The sequence below is a fragment of the Solanum lycopersicum genome, chromosome 1, assembly GCF_036512215.1.
Source record: "Solanum lycopersicum chromosome 1, SLM_r2.1".
Lineage (NCBI taxonomy): Eukaryota > Viridiplantae > Streptophyta > Magnoliopsida > Solanales > Solanaceae > Solanum > Solanum lycopersicum.
Window position 1 is genome coordinate 80,676,671 of NC_090800.1, and position 14,907 is coordinate 80,691,577.

At 30.5% G+C, this 14,907-nt stretch overlaps 2 protein-coding genes across 2 annotated transcripts; both read right to left on the bottom strand.

Annotated features, from left to right (window-relative positions):
• Window positions 1-457: 457 nt before the first annotated feature.
• On the bottom strand, window positions 458-6,347 carry LOC101250158 (uncharacterized). Its single transcript, XM_004229757.5, has 8 exons — window positions 5,771-6,347; window positions 5,588-5,698; window positions 4,170-4,317; window positions 3,647-3,736; window positions 2,520-2,574; window positions 1,543-1,665; window positions 1,096-1,152; window positions 458-824 (listed from the first exon to the last, which is right to left on the bottom strand). The coding sequence occupies exons 1-8, from the start codon at window positions 5,962-5,964 to the stop codon at window positions 700-702; spliced, it is 903 nt and encodes a 300-aa protein (XP_004229805.1). The 5' UTR covers window positions 5,965-6,347; the 3' UTR covers window positions 458-699.
• Window positions 6,348-6,855: 508 nt separating this feature from the next.
• On the bottom strand, window positions 6,856-9,109 carry LOC101250446 (small ribosomal subunit protein uS15). The gene is made up of 5 exons (XM_004229758.5): window positions 8,866-9,109; window positions 8,706-8,778; window positions 7,986-8,124; window positions 7,708-7,894; window positions 6,856-7,049 (listed from the first exon to the last, which is right to left on the bottom strand). The coding sequence occupies exons 1-5, from the start codon at window positions 8,886-8,888 to the stop codon at window positions 7,016-7,018; spliced, it is 456 nt and encodes a 151-aa protein (XP_004229806.1). The 5' UTR covers window positions 8,889-9,109; the 3' UTR covers window positions 6,856-7,015.
• Between the last annotated feature and the right edge of the window lie 5,798 nt (window positions 9,110-14,907).

The window sequence follows — 14,907 nt, forward strand, 5'->3', positions numbered from 1 at the left end:
TGGTAGTTTCTGTTTCCACTAGTAGGATGAAACTTTGACAGTTACGTGGACACAGCATTTGTTTCTTATCTATATGGTTGATTTAGCTTGCCATTCCCACTCTGCTTTGGGGTCTTGTTAGTAAGATATTGTTGCATCATTGCCTCTGTATTCGAAATGCAAGTTCGAGTTCGGTGTTTGATGTAAGGTTAAATGTGAAATGAGTAAAGTTGTTCAAGGAATTGCTTTGAAGTTATTTATGGGCATATCCTTAAGTTGAAAAAAGAAGTAGGTGAGGTTTGTTACAGTTATGACTTATGAGTGAAAATCATTTTTTCATTTGATATCTTACCAATACCAGTATTTACAGCATCTTAAATAGGGACTCATGCATTCACTGGTTGCAGTTCAATAAGGAATAATTATTAGCTTGTGGGATGCTTTTGCCAGTATTCTTTTCTTTGATTGAAAGTAAGCATTTGAATAACCTGCCTGTATTCTGAACCCTTCACTGTGAATATACAACCCGACCCAAGGTGGGAGTTCATTTTTGTGGTTACTAGATTTCACTACATAAGATGATGAATCCAATCACAATAAATGTTTTAAGACACTAAAAAGGGCGCCACTACTCTTCCTCCTGGGAACAGAGGGGCAAGTGTTAGTTGCAAGAAAGTAAGAAGAAAAAACAGATGAAAACGGGTGAAAAAGTGGCATATTCTATAATGACATAGGTCTTCTATCTGGCCATGACTCCATTTTTTGGAAGTACTTCACTGGCACCACACCATCAATACCCTCCGTCAAGATAACTCTGTTTTCAGAGATATAAAGCTTCATCCCATCTGAACCAATGCAAGAAAACTGTGAGAAACAACAAAAAAGTAGGATTTTCAAATATTCATGACTTCAGCACACATATCAACTTCTGAATATACTTTATTTGGTGATTAGTGATTGAATCTAGAGAAAGGACAGAGAAATAAGCTAAGACTTCACTTTGAGAAAAGAATATTCTTTCTTGACCAACTTATACTTTGATTCGTTCCATTATATTGGAATTTTCATAATACTTCAGAGAACTCGACTAGAATTCGACAAATCAAAACCAATTACCTTCCAAAGCTTTTCTCACATCAAGAAAGATGAGGACATTAACATCCCTCCTCATTCCTGTACAATAACAAAGAAACTTTAATCATCCAAGCAAGCCAAGACTGTTGAAGTTCAGGTAAATTGTCTAAATGCAAGAGTTCTCTGCTGATAGAGGAAGATCTGAAGGTAAAAAATGAACTACAATCCATAAGTTAACACATGGAGATCAGAAAGCCCAATATCTAAGAAATTGCAGGGAATGATTCGAAGTGCACCATGTCAGGATTCTACTAGATCAATAACTGTATCTTTGATGGTCCAGTAGAGAAAATTTGTGTGGAACGGGAATTATACATGCCAGGAGAAAAAAGTTTCAGAGTCTATGGATTTATGACAGTAGCATGTAATCCAATGAATCCGTAAATAATAAAAATAGCAATAGATTCAAGGTGCTATGAGATATCTTACCACTAATTACTTCACCGTCTGTTGGCAAGCCACATGAGAAATGAACATGTAACCTTTTCATGCGTTTGAGCCCATGCTCCAAAATTGATTCCAAATTCTTCTTGTAAGTGCCATGTACACAAACTGCACATTGCCGCAAATGAAAACCACAACTTCAAATATAGAGAGAAATTTTTTAAGGACACAGGGAGACATTGATGCTAAAATTGTTCTTCAGCACCAGACAAGGAACTGATATCATGTTATTATATACATAACTATCAATTGACGTCAAGATTAACCATTTTTCGTGTTGGTTTTATAATATTAAAGACGAGAGTTTAAAAATGAAGAACGATTCTCTGAACTTATATTGTACATTTCTACAAGGTCAAGATCACTCTTTGGTATTGGTACTACCATATATAACACTAGAGCTTGACAATGAAACCCGAACTTCTGTTAACATATATTAACGCTAATACTGAGCTTTATGTACATTATCCTGAAATGAAATTTACTGTTGGTAGCTGTTATTGCATTGTAAAAAGGCATGATCTTTTCAGGATAACTATCAACAATTTGAGATTTTGTCATACAAGTTAAGGTGGAAGGAAGATCCAAAATCATTCTCTTTCAGCCCAAATGTGATATTTTGCAAGTCTGTATCAAGGAAAAATATCAACTGTAATATATTCTTAACATTGTTAAGTCACTAAAAGTCTAAACTATATTTAACTAACTGTGTTGAATTTTGTTCCAAAATTGGTCAACAGTTGACCTTCAGATCTGAATATCACAGATAGAGGGAATAAACTATATTTAACTAACTGTGTTGAATTTTTTGGATCCCGTGACCTGTCAACATGTTGTTGAACAGGATGCTTAAAATGTATAAAACAGTTACATTTTAGCTCAGACAGACTCAAAATTAGAGTAATTTTTCATTACTCCAACTAGGAGTGTTTATAAGTTATTAAATGCACAAATTATCTTACCTGGAACTTCATCAGCTGAAACGATCGGTTTCAATAAGCTTTCAGTTTCAACTATCTGCAAAGTTGCAAACAAACTTAGAGAATAAATCTCCAACTCATAGACTATGATTTGATATTGGGTGATTACATATGTTTATTTTAGGTAGTGCCATTGTTTGCATAGTCAATGACCGTATAAGATTCAAATTGAGATAATGAAATATGTGCAGAGGCCAAAAAGAAGGATCAGTCAAATAGTAGGCCTACTAATTATCCAAGCACTTCGGAAGGAATCGTATTGGACGGAGTTCCACAACAAATTGATGGTAAAAGGGAGATGGATCGATATATAAAAGATATTTGGAGAATGTTAAAAGGAGAAAGAGCTTAAAGAGCCAGAACAGATTTGAGACACAATATAGAGGGGATATTAAAAGGACATCCCCATGGAACTCCAAACTCTCTCTCATCACTGCGATAACTTGCTATTGATGAATGTAAGACTACATCCATTTTCTTTGCAGAGTCAAATTCGTAGATTGATATAATGTCATAGACATACATTGAAGAAGAAAGCGGACAATCAAATGAAGTTTCTACAAAAACTAGAAACACAAGGTTGGATCCAGTCGTACAAAATAGAAGGAATGAAATACTTAGATATCAACTATGTTCAAGAAAAAAGAAGAAAGCTGAAGTAGTTGTATAGTTTTTAAAAGACCATATATTTGAACATCAACTATATTCAGCAAAAAAGCTGGATCTAGTTATTCAAAAATGAAATTTTGATGTCACACGCTCGGAATAAAGAAGAAGAACGACAAAGAAAGCTGGAGTTTCCTTCACTGGAGCAATATATTTTCAACTACTAATAAATCTGCTAACTCCACTAATGTGCTTTTAAAGGTATCCATGTTTGATCTCTCATTTCCCAGTCTTACATTCTCTCCTTTTCCTTCGCATTTTCATTTATGTTGAGAATTTACTTCTTCATTCATCAGATTTCTAGAATTTGTAAAACTATAGTAGAAGTATCCTCTAGAGGCTCTCCCTCTTAATGCCATAACTTATTGACAGACTATCCAACTAAAATTCCATCTGGAATATACAATGAAATAACACTACTCAACTTCAGGAGGAAAAAGTACCTTCACTGTATGGCCTTGGTTGGCACGTATCAGAAGCTCTCCATTTTCTTCCAAAAGGCCGAATCTTTGCTTGTTATCCTTTCGTACTGCCTATTAGAAAGCAAGCAAGAAATCATCTATATGAAACAAAAATGACAAATAAAAGAAAGGAGCAGTCATTTCAATTGAAGAAACCAAGGTCATTTAAAGAAAGGAGCAGTCATTTCAATTGAAGAAACCAAGGTCATTTAAAGAAAGGAGCAGTCATTTCAATTGAAACAAAGCAAGTTCATTTAATAGTCAGTTGTGATAATGAAAAGATTAAAAGACAACCACTGTCAAATTTCCACATAGGACCAAAAGGTATCAATCTTTTCAACTAAACTAAAAATTTCCACATAGGACCAAAAGGTATCAATCTTTTCAACTAAACTAAGTCAACAACCTTTTGCCATCATAAGAAGAAGCAATTCAAACTTTTCATCAACTTAATACAAGAAACAGGGCAACAAATTGAAGGAGCACAAGGCTTCACACAACTAACCTCTTTGACATCATCAACTGTATGTGACCTCAATGGGACATTCGCAAATGTTTTTAAGTTTAACTTTAGCAGATCTTGCACCTTCACATACCCATCATTCCTCATATTCAAGTTTAGCTCAGAGGCCATGTGCCGCAAAATGCGTGTCCTAAGGATAAACAACATTTCAGAATATTCCAAAGATCATATTTACGGGTCCTTTGGTGTGAAGGATTACACAAAATAGTCATGGGATTAAATTGTAGTGCCATTTAAATTTGTTGTTTGGTTGGCATTTCCGAGATAACTTATCTTGAGATTAATAATTAGTACCGGGATAAGTTATCCCTCCCATTGGGTGGTATAATAATCCCGGGATAACTAAATTGTTCTTAAAATTTATGCAAAGCCTATTATATAGAATTCAACAAACCAAACACTCAATAAAAAATATTCCCAACATAACTTATCCATCATAATTTATCTCATCATAACTAATCCCGTCATAACTTGAATTCAAACTAAACGACTCCTTAGTTTAGACAAAGTTTGGCCTTTTATAAGAGAACATAGAAAGTTCAAGGCAAATGACACTTGGTTTCGCAACAAGAATTATTGGTCCCAAACCAGGATACTTGTAGTAAGTTGAAGTGTCTAGTGTCTAGTGTCAAATAGTCTGCCTATGAATTATACGAATCTTTGAACAATGAAGGCCTGAAATAAAGCAACATAGGCAGAGAGGATTCATAAAGCCCCACGCCAACTAATCCATAGCTACTGCCATACCTAAAATACACACAAATTCAGGAAAAAAAAGAAAGAAAAAAGAACCTGTTTCTTATCAAATAAAAGAAAACAGGTGAATGATTTTGCAATAAACAGAAAAAGAAGAATAACAAGAGGTCTTCAAATAACAACCCTAATTTCTCCTTTAAGCAATCATACTTTAAGGGACAACTAATAAAGCCCGCTAAGCTGATTGTGCATATAACTTTTTTTAAAAAAAAAAAAAAGCTATACTGTGAGTTACTTCACTAGATCTCGACTCTGAAAACAGCTGAATTTCAAAAAACAAAAAAACTTTTCCTCTAATTAAAAGTTTGCATTTTCTCCATTTTTAGTTAAAACACGAAAAACACCAACTCATAAGTCAGAAGAACTCCTTGAAAAGAACAGACAGAAACGCATACATATCCTTACTGTCTCTAAGCATCATCATGGTAGATACTATTTTGTAATTATGATCTCCAAACACTACAAAGCATACATATTCATACACTATCATGGGTGTGACATATAAACCTAAACATAGAATTCATATAGCTTACCCAAGTAATTTCGAATTGAAGCGTAGTTGATATGATTGATTAGCATGGGTCACACAATAAAAAATAGATCAAATACCAAAATCCTGAAAGGAGAAGAACACATATACATACAATAGTCTACCAAGAGCATCAATTTTATCTTTGCCGGCACCACCGCCACGGCCCCCTGATCTTTCTTTATTGTCCCTCGTGTCCAGTCCTCTTCCTCTTCCTCTACCACCGCTGTCATTGATTCAAAATCAAAATTTTCAATTAAAGATTGAAATCAACAATAAAGAAGATTTTTCGTTTTACCTCCTATTGGAATGAGAAAAGGCAGAGTAGGATGAGGATGAGGATGAGGATGAAGGTTTGTTGAAAGCAGTGTTGTCCATTGAAGCAGGGAAACCAGGCAGCAAAGAAGAAGAGAGGATGGATGTGAAAGGAGGTGAAGGAAGAAAAAGAAGGCGGCAACGTACTAGTCGGAAACTGACCACAAAAGTGAACATGGGTGGGTTAAGCTCCAATTACATAGATCTTCCCGTATAAAATTCAAAGTATGTCTAAACAAATATAGGCAATTGAAATAGTTATTAAATTAAATGTAACTATATGATGAAATACGCAAGGACATTATTTTGAAATTAAAGAACCTTATTTTTTATTAACACAAAATCTTAAGTGATAAAGTAATTAGAAAAGTTAAACTTATTTATAATTATTATTATTAAATAAAAGAAGATGGATATGTAAGGCTAATTTTCAAACAATAAAATATAAAAGCGAAACATATGTGGTGATCTTTAATTATTTTTGGCATCTTAATCCAATAAAGATGACCGGTTAGCCTCTGTGTGAGAGCAAGTATGGTAGAGTGGGTTAAGGTTTATTTGATTGGAATTGCATTTTTATTTTGGATCAAAGTGAAGCTAGAATAAATACGAAATTGGATAGCAATAAATTAGATAAATAATTTACAGGGAGGTTACATGAGCTGAAATGAATTGCTATTTGTTCATTCTTACAAGACTAACTAGCTGAGCCGTGTCCTTCAGATCGTCGATGCGCTTCTTTGACAATTGAATTGCCAAGTATTATGATGAGACTATAAAAGAACTGGAATATTTTGTCATATATTCAAAGTAGAGCACCAAATTTCAAAAACCAAACGCCTTGAAAGAGAATCCAAACATATGCACTAATTCGAATGATAAATGAGCAAGATAAACAAAAGACACATAATTATCTTGTTTCAGCAAAAGCATAATTCAAATTCCGCAGTTCCATCTATTAGTTTTATGTGGCACAATTAATAAGCTCATTTCCAAAACTTTAATAACCACCGAAATTAACAGCAGCTATATATATACACGACTAGTAATTAGAGAATTGGATGCAAATTTAAAGTAGGAAACGTTCCCCTTATCATCTCTCATAAAACAAAATTTGTTCCATTCAAAGTTTCAAACAACCTGGTCTCTCATACAAAAACAACTTAAGTCTGTAATTATGAAGATGGGACTTGACCAACAAACTTGTAATCCCAATCCATGACCTTCTCTAAGCCACAAGAGTACTCGCGGTGGTAGACTCGCTGCAAGGCAAAAATTGACCTTAGTACTGCAATTCACTAGATTGTACGGAATTTAACAGAAATTGAGGAAGAGGAGTGAGTGAAGAAGTAAAAAAGCATTATAGTGGGGGCACACAGGAGAAGCATGCTTTAACTGACATAACTCGCGAACTATAAACACAGACAGCAATTACAATTTCAAAAAGGTGTCCTACACTTGTGGAAGTAAAAATATTTACTGTTGATGTTGCACATCACGCCAATGAAGTATCCAAAGGGAAGCATCAAGTAGTTACCAATTAAATCAATGGAACAATACGAGTCCCCAAAATGAACTTGACCCACCAGTTCATTCCATAAACCTACATAACTCGTTTGGTGGAACTACAGAACATTTCCAGCTTAGTAGTGTTCCCTAAGACAGTTATTTAACATGCCTGACTGCCTGAGTATAAACAAGTTATTTCAGAACAGAATTTTAACTTGCACACGTGAACTTGTAACACATGCTAAACAAAAATGAAACATGTTTTAGATAATTAAACCAGAATCAGATCACCACGAAATAAAATAGGCAACAATGAGCTTATAAAATAGGCAAAAACAAAATGAAATGTACGTTGGATGATGAAACTAGAAGCAGATTACCACCAAGTAAAATAGGTAAGAATGAACTTACTACTTCCAGACTGGTGGAAGCTTCTTTGTTTTCTTATAGTAGCGAGCAAGTCGATGAATCCTGCTCTCAACAAGAATCAATCTAAACTTGGAGTCCTTGTCTTTTCTGTTCCTCTCAAGATGCTTCCTGATTGCCACTGCTTTCTTGATAAGGTGGTAGAGATCCTCGGGAATCTCGGGAGCAAGTCCTAATTGGAAAGACCAATAGGTTATACAAGCATTCTTATCGAAAGTAATTGTCAAACGAGCAAATTAAATACACAAAAGACAAACAAGTACCATGAGCCTTCAAAATTCTGAGAATCTTGCTACCAGTAACACTCTTCACCTGAGCAATCCCATGAGAATCACGAAGAATAACACCAATTTGAGAAGGTGTCAAACCTTTTTTGGCGAACTTGCATATGTTATCCTCAACCTGGAGCAAAAGATAGTACTGTCACTACAGAAAAACTGAATGAATGGATCACATTTCAATGGAGTATGACAGCATCAGTTAGGTAACTCCAACAACCCATCTTATAAACAGCCAAGTGACATTTACTGAGCCGCGTAAAAGAGGCATTTTAAGGAAACACAATCCATAAAACAAGGTACAGCCACATTGTCTTTCTTTAAGAGCATACATAACATTATGCTCACTAGGCAAAATTTAAAAAGTAGAGACTGAAAAAGGAAAAGCAAATGTAGTTACATTCCGCTCGCAGGCGCAAAGCTAAAAGTACGCAATGTATGTAAAGTTACACATTGAGGTTCCGCAATCATCACCAGAAGAAACTGGATATTCAAAATTCTTGAAACATATATTAATCAAACAATCAACTATAAGCAATGTGAAAAAATATTAAGGTATTTTCTCTTTGTGGTGGCGATCAATAAGGGAAAATTAGGATTCAAACAAGGCATCGCTACAAATTTCTACATTTTTCTTATTTTTCAATTAACTTTACATGCGATAGAAACAAAAGAAATAAAGCTAATAAGCAAGCAATTCCTTACATCAGGAGCAGAGATTTTCAGCCAACTTGGTGGAGTCCTCTTGTATGGAAGAGCTGAAGCTGAAATACCCTTACTGAGCAACAAAAAAAGGATTAAAAATTATCAGTATAAATGTAGAATGAACAAAATAAAGATGAAAAGGAAGAAAGAGTAGACGAACCCTCGACTGTGCATACGACCCATGGTGGCTGGTTGGTGGTGTGACGGTGGCTGCCGCGCTCCGATTGGCTATAAGTAGCAGCGAAATCTCTAAAATGACAAACTGAAGGTGGTTAGGGTTTTCGCCATATATACGTTCTTTATTTGCACTGAGGTCCTTTGATTTTTAAGATGATTTACATAATACACCCCGATGTTAAGTGATTTTCCAGAACCCAAAAAAGGGAAAAAGAAAAATTCATGTCAACCTTTTTTACATTACACTTTTGAATATAAGCATATCTCTATACAATTTATATATCTAGAAGTTTGAAATTAATATTTGAAAATAACTAGGTCTAAATCATATTGATTTTAAAATTTATATATCTTGGTAATTTGATTTAGTACATTTTAACAAGATATTTATTTATAAGTTTTTTTTGCTCCACTTAAACTTGTTCATCTCAAAAATTTATTTTAAAGATCTATCTTATAGAAATCGAATAATCTTATTTGATAAAACACCCATAAATCATAAGTATTTGTATTTCTTTCATTTACAATATCTAAAACGAATAATTCTATAACAAATATAATTTCTTTTGTCATATGATATAGATTTTGATGATTGTTACATTAATAATGAGAATATCGATACCAATAGTAGTAATTTTGAATCAATGGCTAATTGTGATGATATATTTGTTTTTAAGTTAAATTTTTTTTTTATAACTTACATATATTTCATAGTTTTAATATGAAATTACAATGTATCCCTCTTTAGTTTATAATTACATTAATCTCTTAAAAAGTAACATAAATCAGATACATAATATGTAATTCGAATACATTAAATAGAATCTCAGATACATTATAACATAAATTGGATTCAAAATATGTAGCTCAGATATATTAAAAACTAGCTCGGATACATAATATATAGTTCGAATACATTAAAAACTAGCTTAAATACATTATAAAATAAACTGAATACATAATATATAGCTCGAATACATTAACAAATAAGTGATTTTTGAGAATTTTACGAAAATAGAAGATAATATTGAAAATAAGGAAAACATAAGATTTGAAGTAGGGTTGGGCTACCTCTGGGCCCTTTAAAAGTGATGCTATATAAAGCCCACTCATTTGGCCCACATGTTGCATCAATAATTTTGAATTGTTGTGCTGTAGGGCATCCTAACTCTTTTTTTTTTTTGAATCTTTCATTATACCCCAAAAAATAGTGTTTTTATTTTGTACCTATTCTCATTTGTCATCAACTAAGATATTTTTATTTATTAGAAAAAATATCAAATTTACCCTTAGCATCATTCAAGAACAAACAATTTCATACTTCGTTATTTTCATTTTTTTAATTCGATTAGAAAAATCACTTTTCGTCTTCAATTTATAGCAACGTTCAATCAAAGAGTAACTATGTATTATTTTTTCCTTTAGAGATTTTGGACTTGTAACGTTCGTCCATTAGTAAACTACGTATCTTATTTTTTCTTTAAAGATTTCATTTCTTTTCCATTAGTATAATCACAAAGGAAAATATATAATGGGAGTTCTTAAAATTATGAATGAACCAAGAAAAACATATATAAGTAGAGTACAAAATTAACCAATTTTGAACAATACATGAATACATTTAAATATTTTTTTCCTTTAATACTACTATTATTTTGTCCAACAACCAAAACAAAACAAAAAACTAGAGATACCATACAAAATTCTTTAGGCCCCCAAAAAAGTTATCATAATTTTTCCCAACTGTGAATCCACATGAGAGGACTGCTGGTATCACTTCTCCCCTGACAAAAAAAAAAGTAAAAATAGAGTTAATGGAAATTGCTGTACAATAACCATTATTGTGTTTCTTCTTAGGTCATAGGTCACATCTAAATTTCATTTGAATTTATACATAGTTCATTATTTATAATATCATTTTATTTTTAATGTTCTAAGAATAAGAATGATTCAAATTTATCATTTTTTTCAGTTAACTTATCCATTTTTAATCAAAATGACACGTCAATTCAATATATCGAACTCTTTACTTTCATTAGTCATCAACATCTTCACTATTCTTAAATGAGGTAGAAGAGTTGTATAACTTATCATTTCGTCATATAATGGATTAGATTGAAGATGAGATGAACGCATAATAAAATTTATCCCGTACATTTAATGAATATATGATACATATCTTTGTGTATACTATTACTAAACAGTACTTCATTAATACATGCTCTAAATCTTAATTTCTCATCTAACCAATAATATAAATTATTACAATATGATGTAAATAATAAGTGCAGATAATTTTATTTTATTTTTTACAAATGAGGAGTGGTTTGGCCATCTATTAAATGTGAAATAGTTGGTGGGTAGTACATTGATTATAGAGCCAAAAAGTTGTAATTTCATCATAAAATTTGAAATAATGCAATACACAGGGCCTCTTTGTACTGTGTTTGATAATTAAATTTGGTGTAATAGTATATAATTATATTGTTTATTACGTTTGATTGTATAAATAATTATCTAGTGTAATTGTATATAATTATATTGTCTATTATGTTTGATTGTATAAATAATTATCTAGTATACAGATAATTGATGTAATTAACATAATTAATTACACTCTTCAATTTTACTAAAAATATGTGAATGATTGGTAATAATTACCAATGGATTACTTTTTATTTTTTGTTTTAATCTTTTTTTACTTCTATTATTTTATGTTTTTTTACTACTATATTAAAAGTTTCTGAAGTTTACATTAATTTTCTGTTTGAATTTATAACTTATATTATTTTTGAGTTTAATTTGTTTTGATAATATTGAATTCACATTGTAAGTTGTTTATTAATTAGACTTGATAGATTATTTTTTTGTCAAACATTTTAATACTAGACATTTTATTTATATATTAATCTTTTTTTTACTAAACATGCATTTCAAGAATTTGTAGAAACTACGTACTTTTAGTTTTTATGATCAATTCAATTAAAATGTATTAATTTTTTAAAAAAATAAATCAATTATTTTTTCATTATATTAGTTAAGAACATATGTTTATTAATTGATATATTCTCAAAATAAAAATATATATCTTAAATATTTAATTTAATAAAAGTTTCTTATTTGTCTGCTATAAATTTTAAATAATTATTTTTTATTTTAAAAATTAAATATAATTTTATTATCGCGCATTCAACCAGAACATGTGTAATTACACTGAAATAGATAAACATGTCAGTGTAATTACTAATAAACTGATAATTACTATCTTAATAATTACGCCAATTCCAATTACCATGTCGCTTTGAGAACATACTAATATAGAATTCACAAGTTCAAATGTGGAATAATGGATATAGCATTCACAAGCTGTGTTTTTATGTGGTTGGTAAGGACAATACACCAGCAACACCTTCTTTTTCACTTTTTACTATCAACTTATATGTGAAAGCCAAACCAAAAAGACAATCACTACTCCTCCACTTTCACAAAAAGTAGCTTGGAAGTTCATACTTTTGTTGAATTAGTGATACATCACTCTCATTTTGCTTTTTATTTTTCACATTGCTTGTTGCTAGGCCTAGATAGTGTTTCCAATTCTATACAAAGTATAATTTCTTTGACATGTGCTTGTAACAAAAGTAGCATGGTGCAACATAACATTTCGTTTCTAAACTTTAGGTCATTCTTTTTGAGTTCTCGTAACATGTTTGACTTTTTAAAATTATGTGTCTGTTTAAACTTTAGAGGTTCTTTCTACTGTGATTTTTTCAAATATAAATAATCTTCGCTCACAACAATTCAAATGTTAATTGGTGATGTAATTATGAGATTCTTTTATTTTTGATTAATGAATATTAGACACGAGCCAGAGAGTTTCGATTTCCATTAGACTATTGATTATGAGTGATATAAAGGGAAATAGCATTTTGATTCTTAAAAGTTATTCATAAGTTTTACTTTTGATCCTTTTATAAACTCCAAAATATACTTTCCATCCCTTCATGTAAAAAAAGTATGTTATAACTAACTATTAATAAAATTATATTACTATCAATATACTATTCGTATATCGATGGTAATATAATTTCATTAATACGATACTAATATAAATTTAATATAATAAACAAGTAGTTAAAAATTTATCTGGTTATAAATATTGCGAGTACTTTTGAATTTTGTTTTGGCAAAAAAAAATTTAGCCTTGGAATTTATTCTCTTTTGAAATTTTTATTTTGACAAAATATCCAAAATTTCAAAATCTACAAAAAATTTATTTTTGGGATGAAATATAGATGAGTCCTTAAATTTTTTAAAACCTACCAAAAATCATTATTTTCATCAGATTATAGTGTATTCTAATGCGTAAAATATTGAAATTAGTTATGTCAATTATATTTTCTTGGGGGTAGATGTGACTATAATTTATGTAATGACTTTGAATGATGTACTATTTATAATTCTTTGTAAACACAATAATTTTATACCAAATTTATGAATATTTTTATAGTGTTTAGATTTTATGGATATAAATAATATTGCATGCTTTTTATATATATATATATATATATATATATGTTTTCAATTCTATACCTTGTCATGGGTCCTTTTCTATGCTTTACTCCATCATTCTTCCTTTTTCTTTTTTATTTTTCCCACAAAGTAGGCATTGGAAAAGAATTGTCAATATAGACACAATATCTTCCAAACATGAAAATGACTATCCCATAAACTTTTATTCACCAAAATAAGAAAAAATATTTCATGTGATTACCTTTACTGAACATAATTAATTTACTACTAATTATATTTTGTCTTCTTGTAATTTCTAGTCAAATCCTGAAAACAACCCAACCCATGCTTGTTTATATATTTCTGTGTTAATTGTTTTTTTCATATCAGAACTTTTTTTTTCTTTTCTTTTAATCTCTGCTAAGATTCCCTTAGTTTTGTTTTGTTATATGTATATGATTATAATTTTTTTGTTTTGCTAGATATATTAAAAAGAAGAAATATCCACTTTCCCCGGTCAGTGGAAATATGTTAAAAATGAAAATATTTGAAATTAGCCAAAAAAAAACTAGTATATATATAAACTAATAAAGAAAAGAGTTATAGGAACTCTTTATTGGACTTGATTTCATCAGTTGTAGGTAATTAATTCCATGTGATGCTTTTGTTTTTTCTTAGACCAAATTTATTTTAACATATGGTGCAATTTATATTGATTTCAGTCAGTAACTATTATATAGCTTTTATAAGATTGATAAGAACTACAGTACTACACCTTATTATATAGTTAACAATATATGTAGAAATAGTTGTAAAAAAAATATAATATATGAACATGACTTTTAATTTAATTTCAGTTGATAACTATAATTTTTAATTTTGAATATGCATAAAAAGACCACACTTATATATAGGACACATTCGTCCGACATGACGTCCTCCTACATCACAATTTTATGTCATACATGACATCTTACATATATTATGCCTACATAGAACAATGTGATGAAAGATATATTTATAATTTACTGTAGAAATTTTAAAATTACAGAGGTATTAAATGCCTTGAGCAATAATTTTTTTTAAAATTCAAAAACTAACCTAACCTGTTCCCTTTACATACATATACACATTTATGAGAAGTACCAGTACTTCCTTACTGCTAGTCAGAAGACAGTAGTCCTCCATTATTTTTGACTTTATTAAATTTTAAAAGAAGACATAAAAATGAATAATTCCCAAACTTTAGTACCCTCGAAACCTTTTTGTTCATCCTCATAAGGAAAATCATAACCTTATCAACTCTTCCATTTTTATTTTACATGTCATTCTATTATTAGTTAAAAAATTATTTAACCAATCTTTCATATACAACTCTAATGTAAATTTGTCTTTTTTTTTAAGTATTTCTTTCGTTCCAAGTTATATAATTAGTTTCACCTTTTCAATTTTTAGAGATTATGGTGATCCTAATTTCCTTTAATATTTTGAATATACGATTCAAAAAATTATTTTT